The sequence below is a fragment of the Phalacrocorax aristotelis genome, chromosome 9 (assembly GCF_949628215.1).
Source record: "Phalacrocorax aristotelis chromosome 9, bGulAri2.1, whole genome shotgun sequence".
Lineage (NCBI taxonomy): Eukaryota > Metazoa > Chordata > Aves > Suliformes > Phalacrocoracidae > Phalacrocorax > Phalacrocorax aristotelis.
The window spans coordinates 13,139,780-13,164,355 of record NC_134284.1 but is presented as its reverse complement, the minus strand read 5'-3'; the positions used below and the strand labels follow the sequence as shown (position 1 = coordinate 13,164,355).

General features: G+C 41.4%; 1 protein-coding gene and 1 long non-coding RNA gene across 7 annotated transcripts in view; both read left to right on the top strand.

Annotated features, from left to right (window-relative positions):
• Positions 1–7,841, top strand: part of LOC142061914 (uncharacterized) — a 45,662-nt gene extending 37,821 nt beyond the window's left edge. For 2 of the 4 annotated variants that reach the window (XR_012662302.1, XR_012662300.1), the window contains one exon: positions 472–7,841. This is a non-coding gene — a long non-coding RNA (uncharacterized LOC142061914). Of the gene's footprint in view, positions 1–424 lie in introns of all 4 variants that reach the window. The other 2 variants (XR_012662303.1, XR_012662301.1) reach the window with 1 other exon arrangement.
• ANGEL1 (angel homolog 1) overlaps positions 1–24,576 on the top strand; it is a 164,449-nt gene that overhangs the window by 69,411 nt on the left and 70,462 nt on the right. For all 3 annotated transcript variants that reach the window (XR_012662297.1, XR_012662296.1, XM_075103560.1), the window contains exon 11: positions 23,610–23,690. Coding sequence is in view for 1 of the 3 variants with exons in the window: in XM_075103560.1 (XP_074959661.1) it covers positions 23,610–23,680 (71 nt within the window). In the remaining 2 variants the exon portion in view is untranslated. The remainder of the gene's footprint in view (positions 1–23,609; positions 23,691–24,576) is intronic.

The following is a 24,576-nucleotide window of genomic DNA, read 5'->3' as shown; positions in this document are numbered from 1 at the left end:
AAGAGTGTCAATAGCTCCTCCCAATTTTGTGTCATCAGCAAACTTAATTAGAATTCCTTCCAGTCATTTATGAAGACATTAAAGCATACTGGCCCTGAGACGGATCCCTGCAGAACTCTGCTAGTGAGTGGCCCCAGCCTGATGTAACCCCATTTACTGTGACCCTTTGAGCCCGACCCATCAGCCGGTTGCTCACCCTCTGCGGTATGTGTTTATCCAGCTGTATGCTGGGCATTTTGTCCAGGAGGATACTGTGAGAGACAGTATCGAAAGCTTTACTGCAATCCAGAAATATTACACTGACTGGCTTCCCTTGGTCATCTAGGTGGGTAACCTTGTCATAGAAAGAAATTAAGTTTGTTAAGCAGGACTTTCCCTTCATGAACCCGTGCTGGCTGGGACCAATAACTGCGTTGTCTTTCAGGTGTTTTTCAATAACTCCTAGAATAATCTTCTCCATAATTCTGCCAGGCACAGCAGTGGGACTGACAGGCCTGTAGTTACTGGGGCCATCCCTGCTGCCCTTCTTGAAGATTGGGACAATGTTTGCTGGCTTCCAGTCCACTGGGACCTCTCCTGATTCCCAAGAGCATTAAAAAATCATTGAGAGAGTCTTGCTATGACATCAGCCAGCTCTTCAAGTACCCTTGGATGAATCTCATCAGGCCTCATCAACTTACAGGGATCCAGCTGGAGCAGCAAGTCCTACACAAGTTCAGTGTTGGTTGGGAGTTTATCTTTCTCACAGTCATGGTTCTCTAGCCCAGACAGAGCCCCCAGAGCCCATCACTGGTACTGGATACTGAGGCAAAGAAAGAATTAAAAGTCCCTGCTTTGTCTGTGTCCCTGTTTGTGAGGTGGCCATGCTCATCAAGTAACAGGCCAATGTTATTTCTGGCCTGCCTTTTGCCATTAACATATTTTTAAAAGCCCTTTCTATTGTCCCTCACAGTACTGGCCAGCTTCAACTCCAGAATCACAGAGTAGGATGTTGAATTGGGCAAGGGGACTGGGAAATCCAGAGAGGAAAGTTAGTTAGGAAACGTATGAGGCTCAGATCCTCAGATGATTAAACAGCCTAAAAATTCAAGCGGTACTCATTCCTCTAAGTAAAGTGTCTGAACTTTGCCTCAGGAGTCCTAGCTCCTATTCATGTCTAAACCCTGGCTATTGCTCCCTATTGTCATATCATCAATGAAACAATTGCAAGGCTAGATAGGTGAGGCACTGTTCAGTATAAGGGAGCAATAGCATCAGCAAACCAGGACCTCTCCAAGCATTAATACAATCAGAGGCCCATGAGGTCTGTTTTTTGGCATGAGGAACACACAACATTGCCATCATGATACTGAAGCCATCAAGTCTAAACATACAGTAGCTAGTGCTGCCTTGAAAAAACAAATAAAAAATGTGTCATGGGGTAACATGTTACTGCCAAGCAGTGACTAAACACTTAGAAGTGGCCTTTATCACGTATGTGTATGTGCCTCTGAAGACTGAACTGAGATTATACATATGTTAGTAGGCATGAGGATTGGTACTGGAAACATGGGCTTGTGTACACCAGTCATTTGGAAAGCAGTTCTTGATGAAACATCATTAGCAGCAAATTCACCAGAAGGGTGGAAATGAATTTCATAGGCCTTAGAACTAAAAAGGATCATGCTAATGGGTCCAGTCCCTTGCAGTTTCTGATAAACTTGAAAGCTGCGTAAAGGGAAGGGTGTTAGGACATTTAGTCACATGTCTGCCACTTTGCCAGCTGTTGTTAGTGCTAGTAATAACTGACTCCTCAGGGTGACTTTCCTGATCTCCTAATCTTTTAATTAGCAGGAACTGATAACAAGGAGGTGACCTCCATAGACAGGGCAATGAAAACGATGTTGAATCCCGAACAGAGAAGAGACTCTTGTGCTATTTTAGAGTTGAATACTATTATTTAACAATTTTCCATACTGCAACATTGTTCATGATGTGGCATTTCCTCTCTTAAATTAAACACAGGTGGCGGACACTAGAGTATGGAGCCTTGAAACACACCTAATGTATTATTAATGCACTTGCTACAGGAACAGAAGATGATAACCCCTGCATACCCACACTACACAAGCATTTTATTTCTGCCCTGAGCAGGAAAAATACCATCTGTAGCGGTGGAGGGATGGAGTTGGCATGATCCATCGGGCTCTTGGCAGTCTCCTAACTGTATTGGATGTTTGGACTTCCTTTGCCTGCCTTCCTGATTCTGTGCTAAAATCTGCCTATTCATTTCATGTAGAGATGACTCCCAATAGATGTTGAGAAGTCACTGATATCTAGGCTTATGCCTTTGATCAGATTGATGCTGATTACCTAAAAATAAAAATCTGTCTCATCCATAATACTCTGGACTGTCTTATCTTCCAAGCCTGCTTGGAAATAACTTGTCCGATAGAAATGGAAGACTCATTCTCCTGTTGCTTGGCCCTTCCAATTTTCAGATAGTCGGAAGCTGTCTAAGGAATTTGTACTGTCTTGTTTTAATTGTGTTCTCTCTTGAGTGTTTGTCATCTTTCCAAGTGTGCATTCACTGCGATAAGCCTTTACTTTAGTAAAGGTCTGCTCTGCTGTTCCCCAGAGGTGTTAGTCCACCTAAGACTAGGGGTTTCCTTCGTTCCATGTGTGGCGTGCAAGGCTGTGTGGTTTCTCTAGTGTTGCATTCCTAGCCTACTGACAGCACAGAGGCACTCAGCTCTTTCACAGGATGTGAACCGGACATCCCCCTTCCTAAGGCAGAGAGGCCAGAGAGTTTGGTACCTGCTGTCTGATATGCAGGACGCATCCTTGGAGATCCCTGTAAACTAGCAACCTTGTAAAGCAGGCAGCAGCTGATATTCCCTCAGTAAGGAACATAGCTTATACCTTTTTAACCAGTAGGAAATACTGCCATTTACCTATCAGTCCATGCTACTTCATTTGTAAGAGTACATAACAGAGGTGTATTTTTCATATTTTTGCCTCATCAAAAAGAAAAAGAAAAATCTGGGCAAGGAAATGCAGAAATTACCATCAGGAAGTGTTTCTACCTCTCAAGTATGTGATCGGTGTTTCAGGCAACTTTCTCCTCACTGAGGAGGCCTAAGGGCAGATATGGGGTTATGTGAAGTCATTCTACTTCCCTAACAGTGCTGCTATAGCTACAGCTTTGTCTTCACATGGCTGCATATGACTTTTGTACAAATGTTTAGTACACACCATACCTCACCAGCTGCTGTCACAGGGTGAGCTGATTCCTGAGGCTCAGTAGTGTCTCTGCCTTGTAAGGCCAGAAGTGGATAATGTATAGGAGCCTCCTTTATGTTAGGCTACTATGCCTTCCAAGGAGAGTTGGCACTGAGCAGGCAGAAGGCAGACAGGGATCTCGGTGGTGGGACTTCCATGGCAGGATGTGAAGGATGCTGGGTTGTCTTGGAATCCTGAAATGGATCTGTGGAGCTTTTTCTTTGCTGCCCTTCCTATCAACCTGTGTTTCTAACAGTTTTTAGAGCTGTGTTTCCTGTTTGTTTTTAGAAGAGGAAGCTAATTGCTTATCCTCCTACCAGCTGCATTATACATATCCAGTGAGGTGGAAACGTGTGTGTGTGAGTTATTCTTTTGATTTACTTACTCATGCAGAGGAGGTGAAACCACAGGGATGAACCATGACCACATGGGTCCAGTCACTGCAGAACCACAGCAGATACTGACCCTTACCCTGATAGCTGTTATAGTTTATAGGTAAATGAGATGATTTCTATGAGAAAATGATGACTTGTCACATAGCTTTCAAAGCACTTGAAGATCCTTCCAGCTCTGTAAAAATATGTGGAATTATCCATGGAGAATATGATGCCTAGCTGTGCAAAGGCCTGGGTGATTAATAGTGCCTGTCTGGGAGAAATTATTTAGAATATGGCAGCTCACTCTGAGATTCCCAACGGAGAATAAGCAAAGCAGTCCCATAAGTCCACGTAGTCTCAGAAGGAATGCCATTTAAAAATTAACTTTATCGCAAAATTAAATTTAAAATGCAGAATGCAGCCAGGCAGTGTCCTTAACAGAGGCCAGAAAGGTCACATCCATTGATTTTTATTTTTCTCCATGGGATGTTGCCATCTGAGAATATTGTCATGTCCCAAGTTGAATTCCAAAATAGGGAGTTTGCAAATGCATTTAATCAATCTGTAATTATTGATTTGGTTTCAGAGAATAAAATATGGTCAGTGAAATGACAGGATGGCTATACTTTCTGTTCTCCTCACAGGACCTAAGGAAAGGCCATGCTAACCCAAGACATTGCCTGAAACTGTCCCAGGAAGGCTTTTTGCAATGACCAGCCCTATCTTTGATGATTTCTGCATTGTAATGGGGGATAAAAATTATTTCTTGTTGTCATACATGTTCTGCTCGCTTGCTTGAACCCTCAGAGAGAAAATTCCTCAAATATAGCAGCTGGCATATGTCCAAAATGGATTATAGCCAGAACCACCGCTCCAAGGAAGTATCTGTTCTGTCTGGGAAATAGCAAATGCACATCAATCAGAAGAGCACAGACAAAAGGCAGCCCGTAAAATGTTAGTGGGCCTGACCATAGCTGAAGCTTTCTGGCCTTTCAACAAATCTAACTATATTACGCAAGTTCAATTCTTGAACTTCCAACTCATCATAACCAAACAATTTCTCTTGGGTAGATGCACCTCTTCCAGCTTGTACAACAGGACAAACTCTACTGTTCTTAAACTGTTTATGAGTCATTTCCTTGACAGATTAATGTTCCTGTCATCAGTCCAATGGATCAGGTTTACAGAAATCAAAATATGTGGACTGAAAAAAATTTAGTGAGAGGAAGAACTAAGTTATCTATGAATAAGTCAAGAGAATCCTACAGACATGTCAAATTAAGACTAGATGGATCAGTTACTCCCTGAAAGAAGAGAGTGCAAAGGAGCATAAAATGTCCAGCAGAAATATGCTTGCAGACTTTAAGCCAAAATCAAGATAAAGCTGGTGAAACATGTGGTTAAAAGATGATGCTCGTAAATGTATAGAATGGGGGTAAAGAGCTGGAGGACAACAAAACCCCTTATACTGTAGAAGGGTTATAAAGGAAAGAAACAGTAGATTATTCAGTAGATTAGAAGGATGATATCATCTGAAGATATCACTACATCTAGTCAGTTTTTCAACTCGCACAAAACATGAAAGAGAGAAGTCTTAAAGACTAACAACATGAGATCAGTCTTCAGAACAGACAGGGAAGAGCTCCCAGCAATCACACTCTCAATGCAATTGCTAATAAAATAGCACAAACAAATGATCTAGGTTTTGTTAAGCATTGGTTTGTGTTTGCACATACATAATATGGACAAAGGGGTCCCTAGGTGAAGAATCTCACTGTCTGCAGTAAAGGTAAATGGCTCGATAAGGGATACTGAGTGTCTGTTTTCCAGTCACCTCCAAATTATATTGATATAGCATCCCTATCAATAAAAATTTTTTGAGTATGCTCCCCTAAGCCTGGGCCCTTGGAGTCAGTTCTTGAATCTGGTAGGCTCTGAAGAAGTTGCCTGATTTTTCTGAGCTGATGTGCACCCATTGTTTCAGCTGGGATGAAATCCAGGGGGGACCACGCTCTGCTGGAGACACCATAAGGCCTGGCACAAAGCAATGCAACTAATCACTTCATTGTCATGAACTCAGCCAAAGAATGATCTAAAATCCAGTATGCCTGAAAAGTAGCTACCGTATGATATTGTTTCTCTAGCACATTGATGCTCTTGTCTCAGAACTACCTGGAGGAGAGATTTCTGTTATTTCTGCGATTACGGCCTCATGCTGACAGGGTGCTCAGCATCGCACACGGCAGTGTTGTGTGCTCTATCTTAAAGTGCATAGGCTGCAGGCCCTGAAGAAGGTAATGGGACTTCTGCTTGCTGATTTCAACAGACTGAAAACACAGCTTTTCTCTAGGGCAGATACAGCACACTAGGAAATGAGATGAGTAAACTAGTGAGATTGATGAATTCAGAAATAATCAAACTTCCAGTGCTAAGATGCCCCTCTACTTCAATTGATTCTCAAAGTCCCCTGCCTTCATTAGGGCAGATGTTTGCCAGGCAGTGTTTTCACTGTTGTTGGAGTCTATGGAAAAATGAAAATTATTTCTGCTAACAGATAACAGTTTGGACAGAAAAATAACAATTCTTTGAAAATAATATTTCCATCTGGTTGTATATGAGGTATTGCACCTTTCATTAGAACACTGTCTATGATCTAAAATACTAAATCCTGAACTGAGCAAAAATGGCAGCACTCAGCCCGTTGACTAGTAAAGGCTTGACAGTTTAGGGCTCAGAATCAAGAAATTTTTGGAAGCTAGAAGTTCTCTTCTAGTCTTAGAAGTGTATAATTTATACATTTTCAGTATGATTTGAAAAATGCAGTCCCTCGTGGGTTTTTTTATTTGTTTAATCAAAATAATGTCTTTTTGGGTCATATGATATTTTTAATGTTTAGCAATAAGATGATTTCTTTTTAAATGCCAGCTATCTGAAAAGTGCATATAAGTGATTTCAAGGAATCATTTTCAGCTATCACAGTCTGGGAAATAAACCTGTCGGGTAGCAGAACCTTAATTTCCAATGTGTCTATGTGCAGAAAGCTAAGACCAAAAAGTACTTCCTTGTCTTTCCTACGTGCCAGAGATGAGGAAGAATGTTGGCGCTTTGTAAGATTTCTCAGTTGTCTGGAGTAAAGAAAGGAGGTGGCCTCTGTATTTGCTTTTCTAACTAAACTTCTGGTTTCCTGAGCAGGAGTTTGAAAATCCATTACAAATCAAGACTTTTCTCACTGTTGAGCACCACATAACTCCATGAAGATTAATGTAATCCAGCAGGTCCATCGTCTTGTTCTTTGGATTAACAAATTTATCTAAAATCCTTTGTCCAATTTTATTTCCACTCCAGGAATTTGCAAGGGTATATGGATTCACATCGAAGATTTAAACTGAGAAACAGGAAACGTGATCTTGAACTATTTTAATCTTGTAATGTAATTTTACATTTTAAATTGCTAAGGAAATGCGAATTTTATTTTGGTGTTCACTGTTGCCCTCTTTTTTGGAAAATACATACAGGCTGGTATGCTAAGAATGATACTGCTCCTGACCAGGTGGATATACTACTATACCTGTACTAGTTTGAATCAAGCAATGGTGTAGTTTAATGTGCACACATTTAGGATACTAATTTTTACATTTTATTATACTAGAAAATCAAAGATTCATTTTTATCAGAAGATTAATTTGTGTCAAGATGTAATTGGATTGAAATTGGAATTAAATTACAATGCACAAATAGCTTTAAGCTTTTTTATTCGTTATCTGTCCAGGCTTTTTTGAAGGTAGTTTTACTTAAAGCTTAAGAAAATATTTTTTACTGAAATCTGAGTCTAAAAAATCCATCTATAGTTAGGGAATTGAATAGATTGTTTATGTTTGTTCATGTCTTTCAGTATTTTAAACTAGCTTAATTTACACTCTTACACCTTATTTTTTTGTAATGTTTTGTAAAAGATAAATGAGCTTTCCTGGTTTTCCAACTCCCACTTGGTTTCTCAGCTTTCAGTGAACAAGTCTTTGAGCTGAACTAGTTGAATAAACCAAAACATGTCCCTGTACTAAGAAAAAATGGTCCGTTTGTCAAAATAAAGTCCTTGTTTTAAGAATCCATGAATCTAGAGGTTTGGATGGTGGGTTATATGGATTTAGTGGTTTGATTTTAACTGCTAACCAAGAAGCTGTCCTGCTTGCTCTTTTCAAGTTGAATTTCAAAAAAAATTATTTAAAAAAAAGAAACCCAGAGGGAAGATGTGTTTGCATTTCAGCTGCTCTAGTTTACAGTCCAACATAAGTTTAAACTGCTGGTTTTGGTAGCTTGTTCTACATGTCCTGTGACAGCAGCAGTGGCTGTTGGCTGATGAAAGGAACAGGTACCAAGTAGGTCACCTGTATACCTATTACTCTGAAAATCGTAAAAATGTAATCTCCATCCTACTATGGCTGGAAGGTGGTATTCATAATTTCATTGTATCCTTTCTGCCTGGAGGTGTGTTTTCTTCTAAGCTAATTCTACTTTTTTTTCCTCCCCTGCAGAGCATGAGAATCAAACTTCGGAAGCCCATTGCACATTAAAGGTCTTGGTTTGGCCAAAAACTAGGTTAGAATTAGGGCACAGGGATTCAGGTGATAAAAGGTACAAATGCTACAAAACCCTGTCTTATAAAACCATCCCAGGACTGTTTTCTCCAGTGTTCCTTCATCTTCAGCCATTCATAAGAGGATTAAACTGATTCATACCAAGGGAGACAGCCTGCTCAGGTTCTCTTAATAGGCAGCCTGCATTCTCCTTTCCTTTGTGTCACCTGCCAGGTCATCCTCTTACATTGCCATAATACAACTAGCTGAATTTAGCTTTATTTTTCTCTCTTTATAAATCTGTGCTGCCAAACAATTGCTAGCAGGTCCCAGCAGTGAATACGCACAGAGTAATCCCAGCAGACAGACGGTTGTCCCTCTGCTTTGCACTGAAATGTCTGATGGGGTGCCTGCATTGTACTGTGGGCCCCCTCTTCCTTCCTTCTGTGCTTGGCTTTTGTCCAGTGTCTCACTGCTTCCAGGCCCTATACCCTCAGTGAACATGTATCACTGGTGTCTTTTTCTTTTTTTCCTCCCAACTCCCTTTGAATTGATTCATTTAATGCCTGGAGCTCTTTTCAGTCAGCTATACAGTCGGCAAAATTTACGAGCACATACTGTTTTCCCTCAAGTTTTTCCCCTATGTGTGTTTAAAGAGGGGTTTGAAGGAAATCAGGCTGGTGGCTCTTGCTCTTTTTATGATGAATAAATACCTCCTATTCACGAAGGTATGCTCTCCGCTCCCTGCCTGCTCCCAGGGAAGAAAAAAAAAAAAGTGCTTCCTTTACTGTGTTTCCTGTGGGAGGGCTCTTTGGAGGAGTCAGGGAGCTTTCATCACCCTTTGTAAAAGGTAGAGTTGTTGAAGCCTTTTCTCCTAAATAACAAATATTATTTATTGTCATTTTTACTCTCGCCTGTGCTTAGAAACAGAGCAAACTTATAGCCCTGCGCTGCTGCTCACGAGGAGACACGGGAGGTCTCCCTTTCCCTAAAGCTCTTCGGAGAGGGTCCAACCCGGGTGTTGTAACAGGCAACTCTTGGGGCCAAAAGATCTCGCCCGCCCGGCCGCGGCGGCTGGATCCTGCTGTTCGAGGCCGCGGCCACGGGGGGGCACCAAAACCTCACGGTTGGGGCGGCGGGAGGGGCGGGGCGGGGCTGCTGCCCCCCCCCCCGGGGGCTGCGGGCGGGGGCCTTCCCGCAGCGACCGTCCCCCGGCGGAGCTTCAGTTTCCCTCCTGAGAGGCGGGTGGAGGGGACGCCGGGAGCCGCGACGGCCCTGGCGCTGGGGGTTGTCACCGCCTGGGACGGTGGCTCAACGTCTGCTCATGCTGCCCCGCTCCCTGCAGAGTCCCGCCGCAGCCGTCGAACCCGGGGACTCCGGCCGCAGCCTCACATTTTTGTTACTTACCTGGCGGCAGGGAGGAGAGAAGCTGAATGAGATGGCGTGTCTTCCTTGGGAAGTTTCTCATGTCACCCCACACAGTACTTGGGTGCTGCCCTCTGTCACCATCCTCCCTCAGGGTACCACAGCCTCCCGCCAATTTCTTTTGTGCATGGTTGTTTTGATGCTGCATTTAAAAATTCCTCAGAAATCTGGAAGAACCTTTCAAAGTCACATCTTTAAACGATCACAGAATCACAGAATCTCAGGTTGGAAGGGACCTCAGGGATCACCTAGTCCAACCTTTATGGGAAGAGCAATCTTCCTTTTTGTCTGAGAATAGCAGACACTCAGTAAAGAGCAGTCCCAGCTCTCAGGGGGTGAAACCCACACAACTATTCCATGTCGATCATGGCACAGACTCATAGAAATATATGTGCTAGTTGCTGATACGAGTCTGGCCCGTGTCACTCCTATAGCTCTAAAGGAAGACGGTTGGGAGATCCTGATTCTGCACTGTGCCTGAATTTAGGAGAAAAAATGAATGTTGGCTACTGTGGGGACCAGTGCACACTGAAAGGTGCAGCAGAGACCTTTGAAAATCACTGTCTTGTGGTTTGCTTCTGTTAAGGGCCACCATTTCGCTAAATAGAGACGTAAGGAAGCCCTAGCCTGTCTGCTGCCAGCAGCTTAGTGTAAAGCAGCTAGCTCAATGGTGAGGCAGGATGAGTTACTGGTGGATGGTCACATCAGACAAGGTGGCAAGGGTATCCTTGAACGCAGTTTAATCCTCTGTGTAACTGAGGTAGGGAACAGATTAGGCCTTCATGTCACACCAGAGGGAGGTTATGTAGAAGACAAGCTAACATAGAATGTATTGACAAAAGGTCTTTTCATTGCATGAAAAAATGTTGGGTGCTTAGGCTCCACAACTGATGCTCCATCATGTTGACCAGACGGTGCAGTTCAGAACACTGGTGTTCCTGCTTGTGTTGGGGAAAGGGCTAAGCTCAGAGCCGGCTTTAGCTCTGTGTACTCTCTGGCTTCTCAGATCTGAGCTGCTCTGTGGTTTATGAAGGAGTCTGGGGGCACTTGGGAACAAATACATCCCTGGACACTAGTAGAGAGTGTAAAACATAGCTGGCATGTTAGTGAGAAAGACACTTGGCAGTTGAGGTTATTTTGTGCACTGAAGAGCACGTACTCATAGGTGCTTGCAGAAAAGTTGCTAACTCAAGCAAGGATGTGAATGACTTCCTGTAACTTGTCAAAGTAGCCCTGCCCACTATTTGTCTTGCTCTCTGCCTCAGTGGAAGGTTTTGTTCCTGAACCCTTGCTGTATAGCCATATAGTAACAGATGGACGTAAAAAAGCTGAGTATTCAGCTGTAGGAGAGTAGTCCTTTTTTTACAGAGATCCTGAATTTCTTCATCTCTTGAAACTGCCAAAAGCTGCAAGAGGCTACAGTGCTGAGAAGTGGGAAGGGCAGGCTGTGGCTTCAGGCACCCTACAGGAGCCACCTGATGACACCAATTTTCATAATTTTGAGCCCCCCCTGAAATCAGGAAAGTGAGAAACATCGTCAGAGGTTAGAGTCCAGAATATAGGTCTGTGTTCAGGGAATGAATCTGGCAGCAAACTCTTTGGCTGTTTGGTGCATGAATCCTGATACTCTGCAGTCCTGCAGTATCTTTCTCAGAGCACCCCAAAGTACTTAGCTATGTTTTTAAATGTCCCACTGTCCTATAAGCTGGTTCAGAGTCTTAAGTCCCAAATTGACTGATGGGGGCCCCAAGGAGTAGAACTGGGTTTCATGATTGTTGCAAGGTCATACTAGTTTATTAACTCCCGTCTGATGGCTTAAAACTTTAAAGGTTTTACAAAGCTTCAGAGCTGAAATCCCTTTTCAGTTCTCTGGCTCTGTGATTTTCACCCTTACTTTTTTTATGTAAACCAATTAAATCTCTTAAGGGCAGGCTCCTCTGTTTGTAGAAGGTCACATAATCTAACCTATGGTGGGAAGAGACTTCCAAAGCTGTACATGCCAGACAAAAATCCTGCCAGGTCTTGTGTAGTTTATTTAGCCTCTGCAGAACCTGACATGTGCAAAAAATATTTTTGCCCTATATCTGAAAAGGACAATGGGCATATGTATCACATATGGATTCATAGGTTTCTTCAGTCTGTTAGTTACCACAAGGGAGTGTTAAACAGCATCCAAAATGAGAAGACCATTTTAAATGAGCAAGTCAAGGGTCTTAGGAAATCTCTGAATTAATGATATTAGCTTTTGTTCCATTTGGGGATTTCTTCGCTATTTCAAGGACTGTGAGATCACCTGGAGAAGATTCACCCTGGTTATGGAATGGAAGCCAGCTAGGAGGCCTGTAATTTCCTATTAGTACTGTGTAGTGGTGCCTTTGGGAATGACTATATCACTTCACATCTCTTCTCCTGTGCTGCTTCTGTTCCCAACCATACTGTGACTGCATCCTGCCCTGCCTTTGTATGCCAGAAGTCAAAAAAGAACAAGGGAGTAATGGAAAATCTGATATGGAAGTCAGTTGCTAAAGAATAGGGATATAATTAATGCCAGTCGGTATAGCTTTATGGAAACTAGGCCTTGTCAAACAAACTTGATCTCAAGAATGTAATCTCAAAGAATGGATTGTTAAAGGCAATTGTGTAGATGTGATGTACTTATACTTTCATAAAGCATTTGACTTAGTACTGCAATATAGTCTGGCTAAAATTTTAGCATTACACAGTATCAGTAAAGTGCCTGTTAAATGGATTAAGAATTGGTTAGCTAAGAGAGCTCAAAGGCATAATTTGTGGAAAGTATCACTGAATGAGAGAGCGTCCAGGGGATTTGGCAAGAAATGACATCAAGTTCAATGCTATTCAACAGGTTTGTCCATGATTTGGAAGTAATTATAAACCATAGCTGAATTTTCAGTTTTGCAATATCACAAGTTAGTGTAATAAGTAATGAGAAAAACTTTATATAAAGTGATTAGCATCACGAGGAAAGCTAATTCTAACAAAACATGTACTAGCAGTTGTATACAAAATAATCCACTCAGGAGCAAGTACTGTATCTTGCTGTCCTCCTTTCTGTAGGTACATATTGAAAAAAGTCTATTGCATTCCTTTAGAGTTGACCACAGGAGCAGGAAGCAGGACTGATTTTCAACCTACAAAAATGGCATTGACAGACTGCTAGTAGGATATAGCATATATCTCTAGTATAGACCTTTTAAAGCAAGGTAGAAAAACTGAAAAGAGCACAGCAGAGGAACCAAGATGACTTGGAATGAGCAAATAGAGCTGAGTTTGTTTAGTTTCAAAAACACTGAGAAGTGGCTTAGTGTAGAAGTATCTTCACGGAGAAAGAAATGCCAGGTGCACTTTTTTACGCTACCATGATCAGAGGACCCTTTCACAACAACAGGACTCAACATCTGGAAGCTAGAGCAGTTTGTATTAAAACTGCTGGTGTAGTTTATATTAAAAATAAGGTACATTTCTTTCAATAGAAGAATGATTGAATATTGGAAAGACTAGCAAGGATGTTTTTCATTTTGTATATCCTCAGCATCTACCCAGTGCCTTAATGAAAGAGTCATTTTAACTCATTACCATTGTGCTCAAAGTGCAATTCTGTGGCTTAAAATACAAAGGAGGGCATCCGCATGGTCCTTCTGCCCTTAAGTATGACTCTGTGAAATGAACAACGTGCTGAAGAGATTCTTGTTGACTAAGCATCATCTTTGTCCCTGCGTCATACTGAGGTCATATGCAACCCTGCTGTGTCTCTCTGTGCCACTATTAAAAAAGAACAAACTGGATGACCAGATGACATATTCTGTATATGTATATTCTCTCTCTCTCTTTGTATATGTATATAGCTTGCAAGAATCCATCGTTCTTCCATCTTGGGCTCCCAAGCCATGAATGTGTTTCTGGCCATGAGAAGGTGGCTTCAGTTAACAGCTTAGGCTGTATGCCCAACCTGCTACCTTCAGTCGGTTTGCCAGGTCAGACCAGTCTCATTTTCTGGCTCCTCAGCCTACACCCAGAGCTCCTGACTGTTCTGATGACTTTGCTTCGCCCATAGTGCTCTAAATCCCTCTTCCTCAACTCAGAATGCAGATAGGCTGTTTCTGACCTTCCCTACTGGTAGGAGTTAATATCAGGAGCTATGGGAGATAAGGGTGCTAAAGAAGTCTCAGTAGGTCCAAGTAGGAAAAAGCTTTGCTCTGTCCCCCTTCTTTGCACCTTTGGGTTTGCAGATCCAAGGGAAGGGAAATATTTGAAATACTCAGAGGCTTTGGATGAAAATCCATAGGCAAAGATGGGGAACAGACAAACAGGCTCAAGAAGATCTGAGTTACAGGGAGGAGAGAGAACAGTATGAGGAGGCTGAAGGAAGGTCTTTATAGTAAGATTTCCCATTAGAATATTTCAGGAGACTAAGAAAAACCCTTGCAGCCAAAGCTGCTGTTTTGAACAACCAGAGCTTATGCGTCCCCCTCACAAAAGAACTGCAGCACCATCCTGTTTCTTTCTCATAATGGACATGGGCTTATATCCTCTCCTCCTTTTTTGTGATTCCAGTGGAGCTGGATTTGCTGAGCTGACCTGAGGCAACAGCCAGTCCTGTTGTAATTACTAGTGCTGCTTTCCTGGCAGTACCCCTGCATTCCCACAGTAGTTGTGGCGAGGGTCAGTGACCCCTGCAACCACTTTATGCCCTTTACCCTTGCCTCCTTTCTCTGTAATGGCACTACCACTAATTTAATAGCATTAATGTTTTAAGCCTTTCTCAGATCATTCTACTCCCATTGGCCCTCCTCTTTCATCTTAATTTGGCTGGAAGAAATGGCAGCTCTTTCTTGCTGTTTGCTAATGAACCTGGAGCAAGCAGGAAGAATAGTGTCATAAAGGCTTCTATAAGCTCAGCTCAGACCAGTACCTGACTAGAGCAACTTTACAGCTGGTAAGAAAAGAAAGCAAAGCCTACCAGAGTATCTGTGTTCTCAGGCATGTTTAATTTCCTCAAATGCAATTAATTATTTTGTGATTCATATTTTTTTTTTCTGTTTCACATGTGATTAAACCAGGACTCTGAAGCTTTGTCAGCGGGAAAGAAAATTCCCTGGCTTGTAGGACAGACAGTACCCAAGTGGACAGGATCCTTTTGTGGGATACTGCAGATATTTAGTGGAGCAGATTTGATCTGGGCTTTTCCACAGGCTAGTTTGTAGCAGCTGTAGGACTGAGCCCTTGCCAAAGAAGCACTTATTAGTTCACACAGAGTGAAAGAGTTCCAACAGGAGAGACTGTTCCCAGAAGAAGAAATTATACCAATCAAGGCATTTAACTATGCTGGGGGAGAGCCAAGTTCAAGTCTTAGGCCCAGAAAAGTAGACCAGGAACTTGAGCCCAAATCTCTCGTATTCCATGTAGGTCTCCTTCTACATGCAGGCCTCTGTGTTGCCCAGTGCAAATTAGGGAGCCTTTTCTAGCAAGTGTTTCCTCAGGACAGTGAGTTCCCGCAAAACATGTAGATTTGAACAAATTGAGTATTTCCCAACAAAGCTGGTTATGCCAAGGACAGAAGGAAAAAACCCCATGAGCAGTTCTGTGGATAGGGTGCTGACAACAAGATCAAGAGAGAGATGTTAGGGAGATAATTAGATAGTTGCCCAAGCATGGGCAGACTTGTGGCAGCTGCTTAAGCTATGTCTCTCTTTTGAGTTCTTGCAAGTGTCTTCCTTACTTGGGCTGCAGTGTGTGTCAAATGGAGGAATTTTACATGGAGTCATAGGGAGGATTGGCAGGTTTGCACCATTCTCTCCTGAATGCAGGGTGTGCCTGCAAAAGGCCACACACGCTTTCCTTTGCCTGTTTCCTTTCTGTGTGGAGGAGGAACGGAGATGTTGCTTCATGTGTGGTGCTTTCATATGCAGATGTGTACTTTGGGATTTGGGCCTATATGGAAGCAAGTCCTGCCATTACATTTGCTCTACTTTCCTTGTTTCCAGTGCCATTGTTTTGGAGCACCTCCTAGCGCTGTTTGTTTCAGATACATGGCTGCTGATCAGTGCTATCAAAAGAGATCTGAGTAGATCTTTGATTCATCACCTTCCACTTCCTAGAATTATTGTTGTGCTTGCTTGTAGCTGGAAGGATTTGTTCCTTCCAGACACTTGGTATTGCCTCATTTAAGTGCAAGGTCACTTCTACAGCACTGGTTTTCATCCAGGTCCACTACTGCTTGGAAAGCATTCTCGAATAGCTGTTTGGCCTTTGGAATGAGTTTGTCCCAGACTGTTGCCAATGGACATCTGGATCAGAATCACGCTGGCATTGACTGGCCCCCTTGACAGTAGTCTGGGCAAAGAAGCCAGGGCTTGAAGAGATCATTAGGTAATTAGAAGATACTGCAGTTAATTGCAATCAAAGAGCCTAAAGAAATGGATGCAGAGGATCCCTTTGTGCTCCTAGAAGTAATAACTCCAAAGGAGTAAAACTGGCTCTGAAAATGTTCCCTTTTCTTTGAGAGACACTCCTGGGTGTATTGCAAGGATTTACTTAGTTTCCTGACAAACTACTTTGTACACCCGGTGGGGCTTGCAAAGCGAGGAGGCCTATAGAAGACAGGCCTAGATCTTTCTGTGGCTTGTTCACCATTCATATAATGGTTAAATGTTTCCACTGCACAGTCTTCTATGGCTAGTTGAGGAGGGAGAGTGAATGTAGCTGGACACTTGGAGTCTAGACAGGATGGTAGGACTGGCAGCTAGACAAAGCTTCTCTTCCTCCAGATTGATCTTCATGGCTTTTGGATAACAGGTCAGTCAGTGCCAGCTACATGGTGCAGTTTTTGCAAAGAACCTGCCAAAGTTTTGGAAAATTTTTGAGCATATCAGGAAGGGAAGTGTAATCGTGCATCCTGACTCCAGGCTTAGACCCTGTAACTCTAAAGTTTGAGCTGAAATTTAAGATCTCTTCTCTCTGTTCTCCAGGTTGAGCACAAAAGAGTGGAGCATTTTAGAAGTCTGAAAATCTGACATTGAAGTTGTTGTTCTTCTAAGGAAACAAAGGGGGTAGGAACTGAATGCAGCATCTGTAGTTGACAGTTTCAATTTTGTCAATTATTTTGGTGAGTAATAGCAACCTTTTCCATTCCCCTTCTTCTCTGTTGCTTTCCTGTGAAAGTGAACAAGATTCACAGATGTGTCTATCCATGTACAGCATTTTGAAACTAGCACTGTGAAGTGATGCTGGATTTTCTTTAAGTATTTTCTCTTAGTGAAGACTTTCCTAAACCAGAGGTGTTCGCATCCTTTGCTTGATGCTCATCTGATAAATTGTGATGAAAAATAAAATCACTGGTCAGCAGCAGCCTTCATCTGAATGGCCCTGAATGAGGCTTTGGGGTGGAGTGTTTCAAGCCTTCCTCTTCAAAATCAGAGCGCTCTGCCTGTGCAGTATTAGCACCATTTCACAGCCCAGAATCAGTCTCAACAAACTATGCAGCATATTACTGTTTTGGTAACATGCAGGAATCCTAATCCAGAGGGAGACCTGAATAACAGGCTCAAAATTTATTGGGAATCAAAGGTCAGGATACTTGCGAGAATTATGAATAGATAATTGAATGATAAATGTTAAGAACAAGAGGCTTCCTGCATCAGGTTTGGCAATAGGCACTTGCTAGAGGTGGTTCAGACAAGGACGCCTGGTGACTGCCCTCTCAGGAGATTCATGTTCAAGCAGCAGGTGCTGACAGCGTAGGAGAGGACAGGGGACTGGGAGGAACATGGCTTTTCCTCAGCTTGATAGTACACAGGCTGCCTGAGGACAAGTTTCCTGTCCCAAGTGCTTCCTTTGGGCAAGGAGGGAGGACAGGCTATGGGATTTGAATCCTTGCTAGCATGTGTACACAGAGATGGAATTAAATCTCTCTTGCATCCAAATTGTACTTTAAGAACTTGGTTTAACCCTCCACCAAAGAGGGAGAATAACACACTAGTACATTTTTCTGCCCAGAAACACTAAAATTAATTTTCTGCTTTTGTTTAGAAAGAACTTTCATTCTTTTCCTCATGCTACCTCTCACCCAGAAGTAGACCTCAACTTTGTCCCAGCCCATGGCCTGGCCATCAGATGCCATCTACATTGTTTAGATCCTTCTCTCTAGACAGTTGTCCTTGCTAGAAGGCAATATTGTAATCTGCCTGTGTTTGGTGGAAAAAGAAATTTACTTAAAAATATGAGAAATGGTACTGGCTCAAGTATGGCTCTAGGACACTGTTGTTCAGGAAGGCAGAATGTGGCAATGAAAACCTTTTTTTTCCCCTAATATGAATTTGTGTGTCTGCAATCTTTAGCTATGTGTCTATTAAGCTAGGTGTTGGCTATAGAAATGGAATAGCACCTTGTCACTATGGTTGTGCTGCCTTTCAAGTGGGGTTGAGAAGAAGGTGATAATTATCTGGTGATACCTGAGCATCAGATCAATTCTGTGGAATTGAGTGTTTCAAAACATTACTTACTTTTTTCACTTCATCAATTGAAAAACACTTTGTGTTTGGCTGACACCGGTTGTACTATACACTCTGGTGGCTCCTGATCATTCCTCCAAGCACAGACTAGCTGTGACAATCTTTTTATTCCATCCTATTGCCTTTCAGCCCCTCAGCCTCCAAATACCTGTGCCTTTCCACATGGAGTGCTGGAAATGCTCTTTCCAAACTTCTTTACCAAGCTCCATTGAATGTTTGTGATCACTCTCAATACTCATGTCTCTTTATGAAGCCGTTAACATAGGATGTTGAAGTTTGTCATAGAAATGGCAATAATGACTCAACTGCAGTTTATTACTACTCTTCTCTCTGTTCCCTTTTTTTCCTTCCCATCATTTTATATGTGTCCATGACCTTATTAATTGGATATTCCTGACTTGAGAAATTGTGCTTCCTCCTGGAGAAAGATTGCACCTTTGCCTGCTTCAGTGACAAAGCTAGAAAGCTGGGCAGAGTAAATAAAGCATAATGCCCAATATAAGATTATAATTAATAATGAAGTTTCTTCTTAGCTGCTTCAGCACTCTTTTCCTTGGGTTTTCACAACATCTTCTGAGATGCCAAAGGGCAGGGTCCAGTGCTCAAAACTAATGCTGCCAGCTATAACCTCCCCAACCCCTTTTTAAAACTCAGTTTAATGCCAGGTAAGAAAGGTGTTTTGGGTCTACGACTACAAGCTTCTTGTGCCTTCTTCTCCTGCTACTCCCATTTTCCCTGGCTAACCAGCTTTAAACAGCTGTCTCTGAACTTAATCCTCCCTCGCTGAGTTCCTGCTGGATCTTTCTTTTTCTCCTGTTTTTACCCCACTGCCCCTGTGCTGCCACTTCAGTGCAGTACCATGGGGAGAGAGGTTTCTTTTGCTATTTGGAACACTTCCTGGGCAGTTGCAGATTTTTTAAGGCAGTTAAAATGGCCTATAGATCATATATTGCGAGACGTCTTTATCAATTATACGTTTTATTAACCCCACAGCCTCTAGTGTGCTCTCAACTTTATGCAGAGATCGCAAATTTCATACTAAAGATAAAAAGAATAGGGTTGGTCTTGAAATATTCTATCTACATGTTTTTTTCTCCCCACTTCTTTTTAGTTTTAGGGGTTCCTTGTGCCTGAAATATATTTATTAATACCATCACCTCCTCCTGTTTAATGTTTAAGTCTTTTGGTAGCAGTTTGTAGTGCAGTTTTCTATCTGCATCAGTCCTGTGCTACATTTTTTTCCTTTGCTGATAGTTTTGAGTGAAATAGAAACTGCGAAAGAATTTCTCCGAAGCGAAGACTTCCCACTCCACATAATCACCTCCCAAAATGAATATCGCTTTTGTTGTTACAGTGACTTATGATAGACACATTATTTTTACTTTAATTGGTGATCTATAACAAGGAGGTTAAGCAGATTTCAGGACTGTATTTCAAACCGGTATTTCAGTGATGGAAATCCAATGAGAAACTCTGACCATCAGTGAGCTCCTGGGGAAAGGTCACTCTTGGCAAAACAGCAGTCAGAGAGCCAGGGTGACAGAGCTTGCCAGATTTCAAGAGTCTAGTTTAGAGAAAATACGGAACTATGTTTAGTAATAGAGTATCTAAATCAGCCAAGCAAGACAGAGATGTTCATGGCCCTTGCCTGAGGTCACAAAGAAAGTCAGTGTCGGAGGTGCAGTATTGCGACTGCAAGCTTTTGCTCAGGCTGTGTGCCTCCAGTATAGAAACATATACCCTGTCCAGTCATGTCTCCGTGGGGCAGTGTTAATATGACTAGCAAATGCTGCAGAGTTCCCAGCAAACTGCCAATGGGGACTCTAACTGGGCAAAATCTGTACCATCCAACCCCATGGAAGGTAATTGCAAGCTGAAAGATTTTATGATCGTATTATTATCTATATTATATTCCACCATGAAAGAGATTAAAATATTATCTTAACACACCTGATCCTCCAAAATGCTACCAGGCATTTGAAAAACATAATTCTTTGTGCGTGTAGAATATTTTTCTCACGTGGATCTTGCTGATTTCCCCTCATTCTCGATTCTCTCTGCTGATTGTCACATATCATTTCAGGAGCTAACCCCATCTCTGACTGCAGCTATTCGTTATCGGCCCCTTTGCCTCTACCACTTCCATTTGTAATTTAAACACCCTAATTTAATAGGTTTGTCTCATTATTTTGATTAATCATATTAACTCATATTAATTAAGAGATGGATTTAGGTAATGACAGAGGTTAATGGAGTCAGTTTTCACTTTCCCCTGGTTTTTCAAGGAAGGGGGGACACAGGGGTAGGAGGAGGAAATAAAAAGAGAGACTAGAAAGAGTGAAAAAGAGAAACTGTTGGGGGGAAAATCTCAGTTAGCAATCAGAAATTCCCTGCTAATTGAATGTCTGATTTTATTAATGATGAAATTTATAAAGGTCCTTAAGAAAAGAAAAGAATTTAGCCAGTTCAGCAGTTAAGTGTGAATATTAACTAACTCTGAGATAAAAGTTAAAATATCCATTTTCTTTTCTTTTCTCTAGTTCTTTAAATAAAAAGCTCTCTTTGACACTTCATCCCATTAGAGCTTTAGCTTCCTTTGCCATCCATTGCTAAACGGCTGGAGACTGTGCAGAGAATGTAATGTCCTGGATGGTTTAAAAAATGCTGACCTTGGGGGTCAGAAAGTTAATTCATGGATCATCATAGTGCTTATTTTCCTTGATGCTTGCTCTCTGATGATGCTTTGGTAAGTGGAAGAAGGATTCCAACTCTGCCCTACACTCTGTCTCTGTCATGCTTGTTTCCCTGAGGCTCAAGAAAAAACGAACTGCAAAAAATATCCGGTTCAGACTGAACTTTGTGTTGGTGCTGAGGGCTGCATTTCCATCTCAATAAAAGCATGATGAATCCTTTGCTCATTGAAGTCCCTCCATGGCAGGGTCTCACGGTTATTGCTCCTGGGCATGTCCAGCAGCAGCCTGCTCCTAATTTGTCCCTTTCTTTTTCCTTGCTCGTACCAATGCTATATAGGCATAAAAACCCATTTGAGGAGGGGAACTCTTTACAGCCCTACTGCCCTCATGCAAAAGACAGTATGGGGAGCTCTTTCACCCTGTGCTCCATGCCACTTCAACTGACCTGCTTCAATGAACATTTGAAGAGAAAGCCATTTTGGAGAAGAAGCTGGTTGGTAGTGAATTGTGGGGTAACTGTGCACGGCCCCAGAGTAAGCAGCCAACCTGTCTCCTTACCAGAAAAGATTTTTGTGACAATGGTAACATTCCAATGGTAAGCTTTTTGTGGCAATGCTAACATGGTATACAAAGTAAAAGGAGGTGACCCTACAAGAACAAAAACTGTTATTCAAACCATAAATTAACAAATATGAGCAAAGAGTTTGTATAAATTGTCACGAATCTAAATCGAAAAAAATTAGAACAAAAATGTTTTGTGAACAAACTTTCGCAAAAAAAATATATTTAATTGTGAAGGAACTTGATGTCTGTGTATATACTCTTCCAGTAAATGTTGCTATTGAAATGTAGTACCCACAGGCAACTTGTGAAAGGGAGCCAGTAAGGTTTGTAAGACCATGTATTAGTTTGAAGTGTAGTGCACTATCAGCCCAAAGATTATTTGGCAATAAATTACAAAGAAAAGCACCAGGAACATGGTGAACATTTCCTGTGAGGTATTTTGGGAAATATTCTTTAAGTATGACTGACTGTAGCCACTGTATTTATCTTAACTCAGTAGAATATGCTGTCTGTGGAAGGATACACAGTACCTCTTGACTGTCCAGATTTCATGACTGCAGTACAGTTCCTTGCTCTCAGCTACTTTAGGCTGAAGTTTGCAACATAGGCAGTCTCATGTGAGTTTTTAATTTCATCCAGCTGGAGTCCTTAGACCTAACTTGACTGCCACTCAAGAAATTTGAATATAAATTCCAGAAGTTCAGTACTTTTTGGTGTGATCTGTGATTAAAATAGCAGAAGTCTAAAGTGGATTTTTTCCATAATCAGTATTTCAGAGTGGACGAATGAAACAAATTTAATTTCACACCGCACTAGAGCCATTGAAATACAATAGGATTGGCTGAACTTGTTGTGACTGTGATGAGAACATCAAAAAAGAATTTTGCTTTTGCAATGATGTTTCATAACAGGTAAAAATATACCACATTTCAAGACTGTTGGCAACCTGAGAATGTTGACAGTCTGTTGCTATGATGTTAGAAAGCACTACAAAATTAACATCCTTTTTTGTTGTTGTTTTGTTTTATCTTTGCTTAATATAAGCATAAGTCAGCTAGGGAATGGTTTCTATGCAAAATGACAGTTGACCTGAACAGTGGAGAACCATAAGTTTGAACAATCCAGTTGGCGTTTCCCATCTAATAGCTTTTGGCTTGCATATAGAATATAAGCATGTAGGACTTGCATTTGAAAAACACAAGGCTCAGAAGAGGGAGAATTCTAGGTGTGTAATATTAAGAGATTTCAGAAATAGATGACTGGAAGCATCTAAATGCAGCCTGGCATTATGAAATGACCCAATGAAATTTCACTAAATTGGGAATTAGAACAATACAACTGACAGTGTGTTTTTATTCAGAGAATGAAGGTCTTGTTCAAGCAGGGAAAGCCTCTCAGGCAGACCTGGTCTCTGTGGAGTCTCCCTGCACAGTTACTGACCCATCACAGCTGCCTCTCTACCTGGGAGTATTCGTGAAACTCCAGCCTCTGAAATCCTGCTTTCCCTTGAAGAGTTCTCATTTATTCTCATTTTATTAAAAGCATGCAAAGCTTTTGTCTCTACAGAAAAACTTGAAACAGTAGAATTTTAAAAGCTCAGAAAATGTAAAAGCCCAATAGGAAAATCCAATACATGTATATGCATATATATATAAAATGTATATATAAATTTGTAAATAAAAGACAACAGTACCTCATGTTTTGAGGCAGTTTTGGGATTATTTTGGAACCTGACTCAAAATTGAAGTCTTTCATTTTACAAAACTGTCAGTGATTTCATTGAGGGTTCAGATGGACAGAGAACACCAGATACAAGATTTTCATTGTGGGACTGGGAGGACTGGACTGCTCCTTTCTGGAGACTTTTAGTGGTTTCTGTTTGAATTAATATGTGTCTAAAGGGCAAGTTTGAATAAAAGAGCTTGACTTCAATGTTTATGATTTTTTTTCATACTCCTTCACTTAAGTTTGGGGTACAGATTATTTTTATTAACAGTAGACATTCAACCAGAGTTGCATACTGCAAGGGAGTACTAAATAGGCAAAAGCAGCTTGTAATACTAGCCTCTGACTAAAAATAAACATTAAAAAAATAACAGCACAGAAGAATTGTGTGGACGTAATATTTTTCTTAAAAAAAGCCACTGTAGTTTAATTCTGATTTTACTTGTGTGTTTTTTACAGCAGACAAAAGTCAATGGAATTGCCTCACAGTCTACAGTAGCATGAGCTTAGAACTGAATCCTGTATCATAAAATATTACATGTAAGTATATACACACTTCTCTGTGGGTGCACTGTATCTCTTTGTCTATGCATATTCAAGTGTATGTATTTCACAGCTGCTGTCTGCATCATTCACTTCCAAAACCAGCACGCATTCATTTTCATAACTTTTTGTTCTATTACAATATTAATGGGACTATCAATGGGAGAGGACAAGAGAAGCATTTTTAATGTTTATCTGACAGTTGCAAATTTCACTTGAGGTTGTTTACTGGGATCTGATTGTTGGCAAAGAGGAGTACGAAAGGCAGCAAGATGAATGGGATCACAGGAAGAAGAGATGTATTTATGGGTCCTCTTAGCACCATCTAAGAGTAATAAAAAGTCCTGTCTTACCCCTCCTTTACCAAGAGTTAAGTTTTAAACAGCAAAAAATGAGGAATTGTTTTAATTAACTTGATTTAATCCAGGTGACCTGTTCAAAGTGAAACACATTGCATGTAGTTACATGAAAACTAGGTGAAGGTCTCGGTGTATATATGTTTATTCTCATCCAACATATTTTCCCTAGTGGGAAAAATGTCTGGGAACGACAGAGAGTTTGTGGACTTGTGGATGAACCTGCAACGTGGTGTCAAACTGTGTACTGAATTGCTGTTGGAGCTTGCCTTTTTCGCCCTTCAGTTCTAGTACTATCCCAAGTGAGACTTATTTGTTACAGGGAAAGCTGAGCCCTTTCCCAGTTTTGGTCTGCAGTTCTACAGACCTTAAGTTTTACAGATCTGGGCATTACACCTCCAAATTTTCTGTGCTGTAACATCACCTCAGAAGAAAAAGAACCAAACAAACCCAACAGTCTTGGAATTCTGCTTGTCTTTTTAGTTCATGTTTTAAAATGTTTATCTTTAAGTATCAGTTTTTCAACT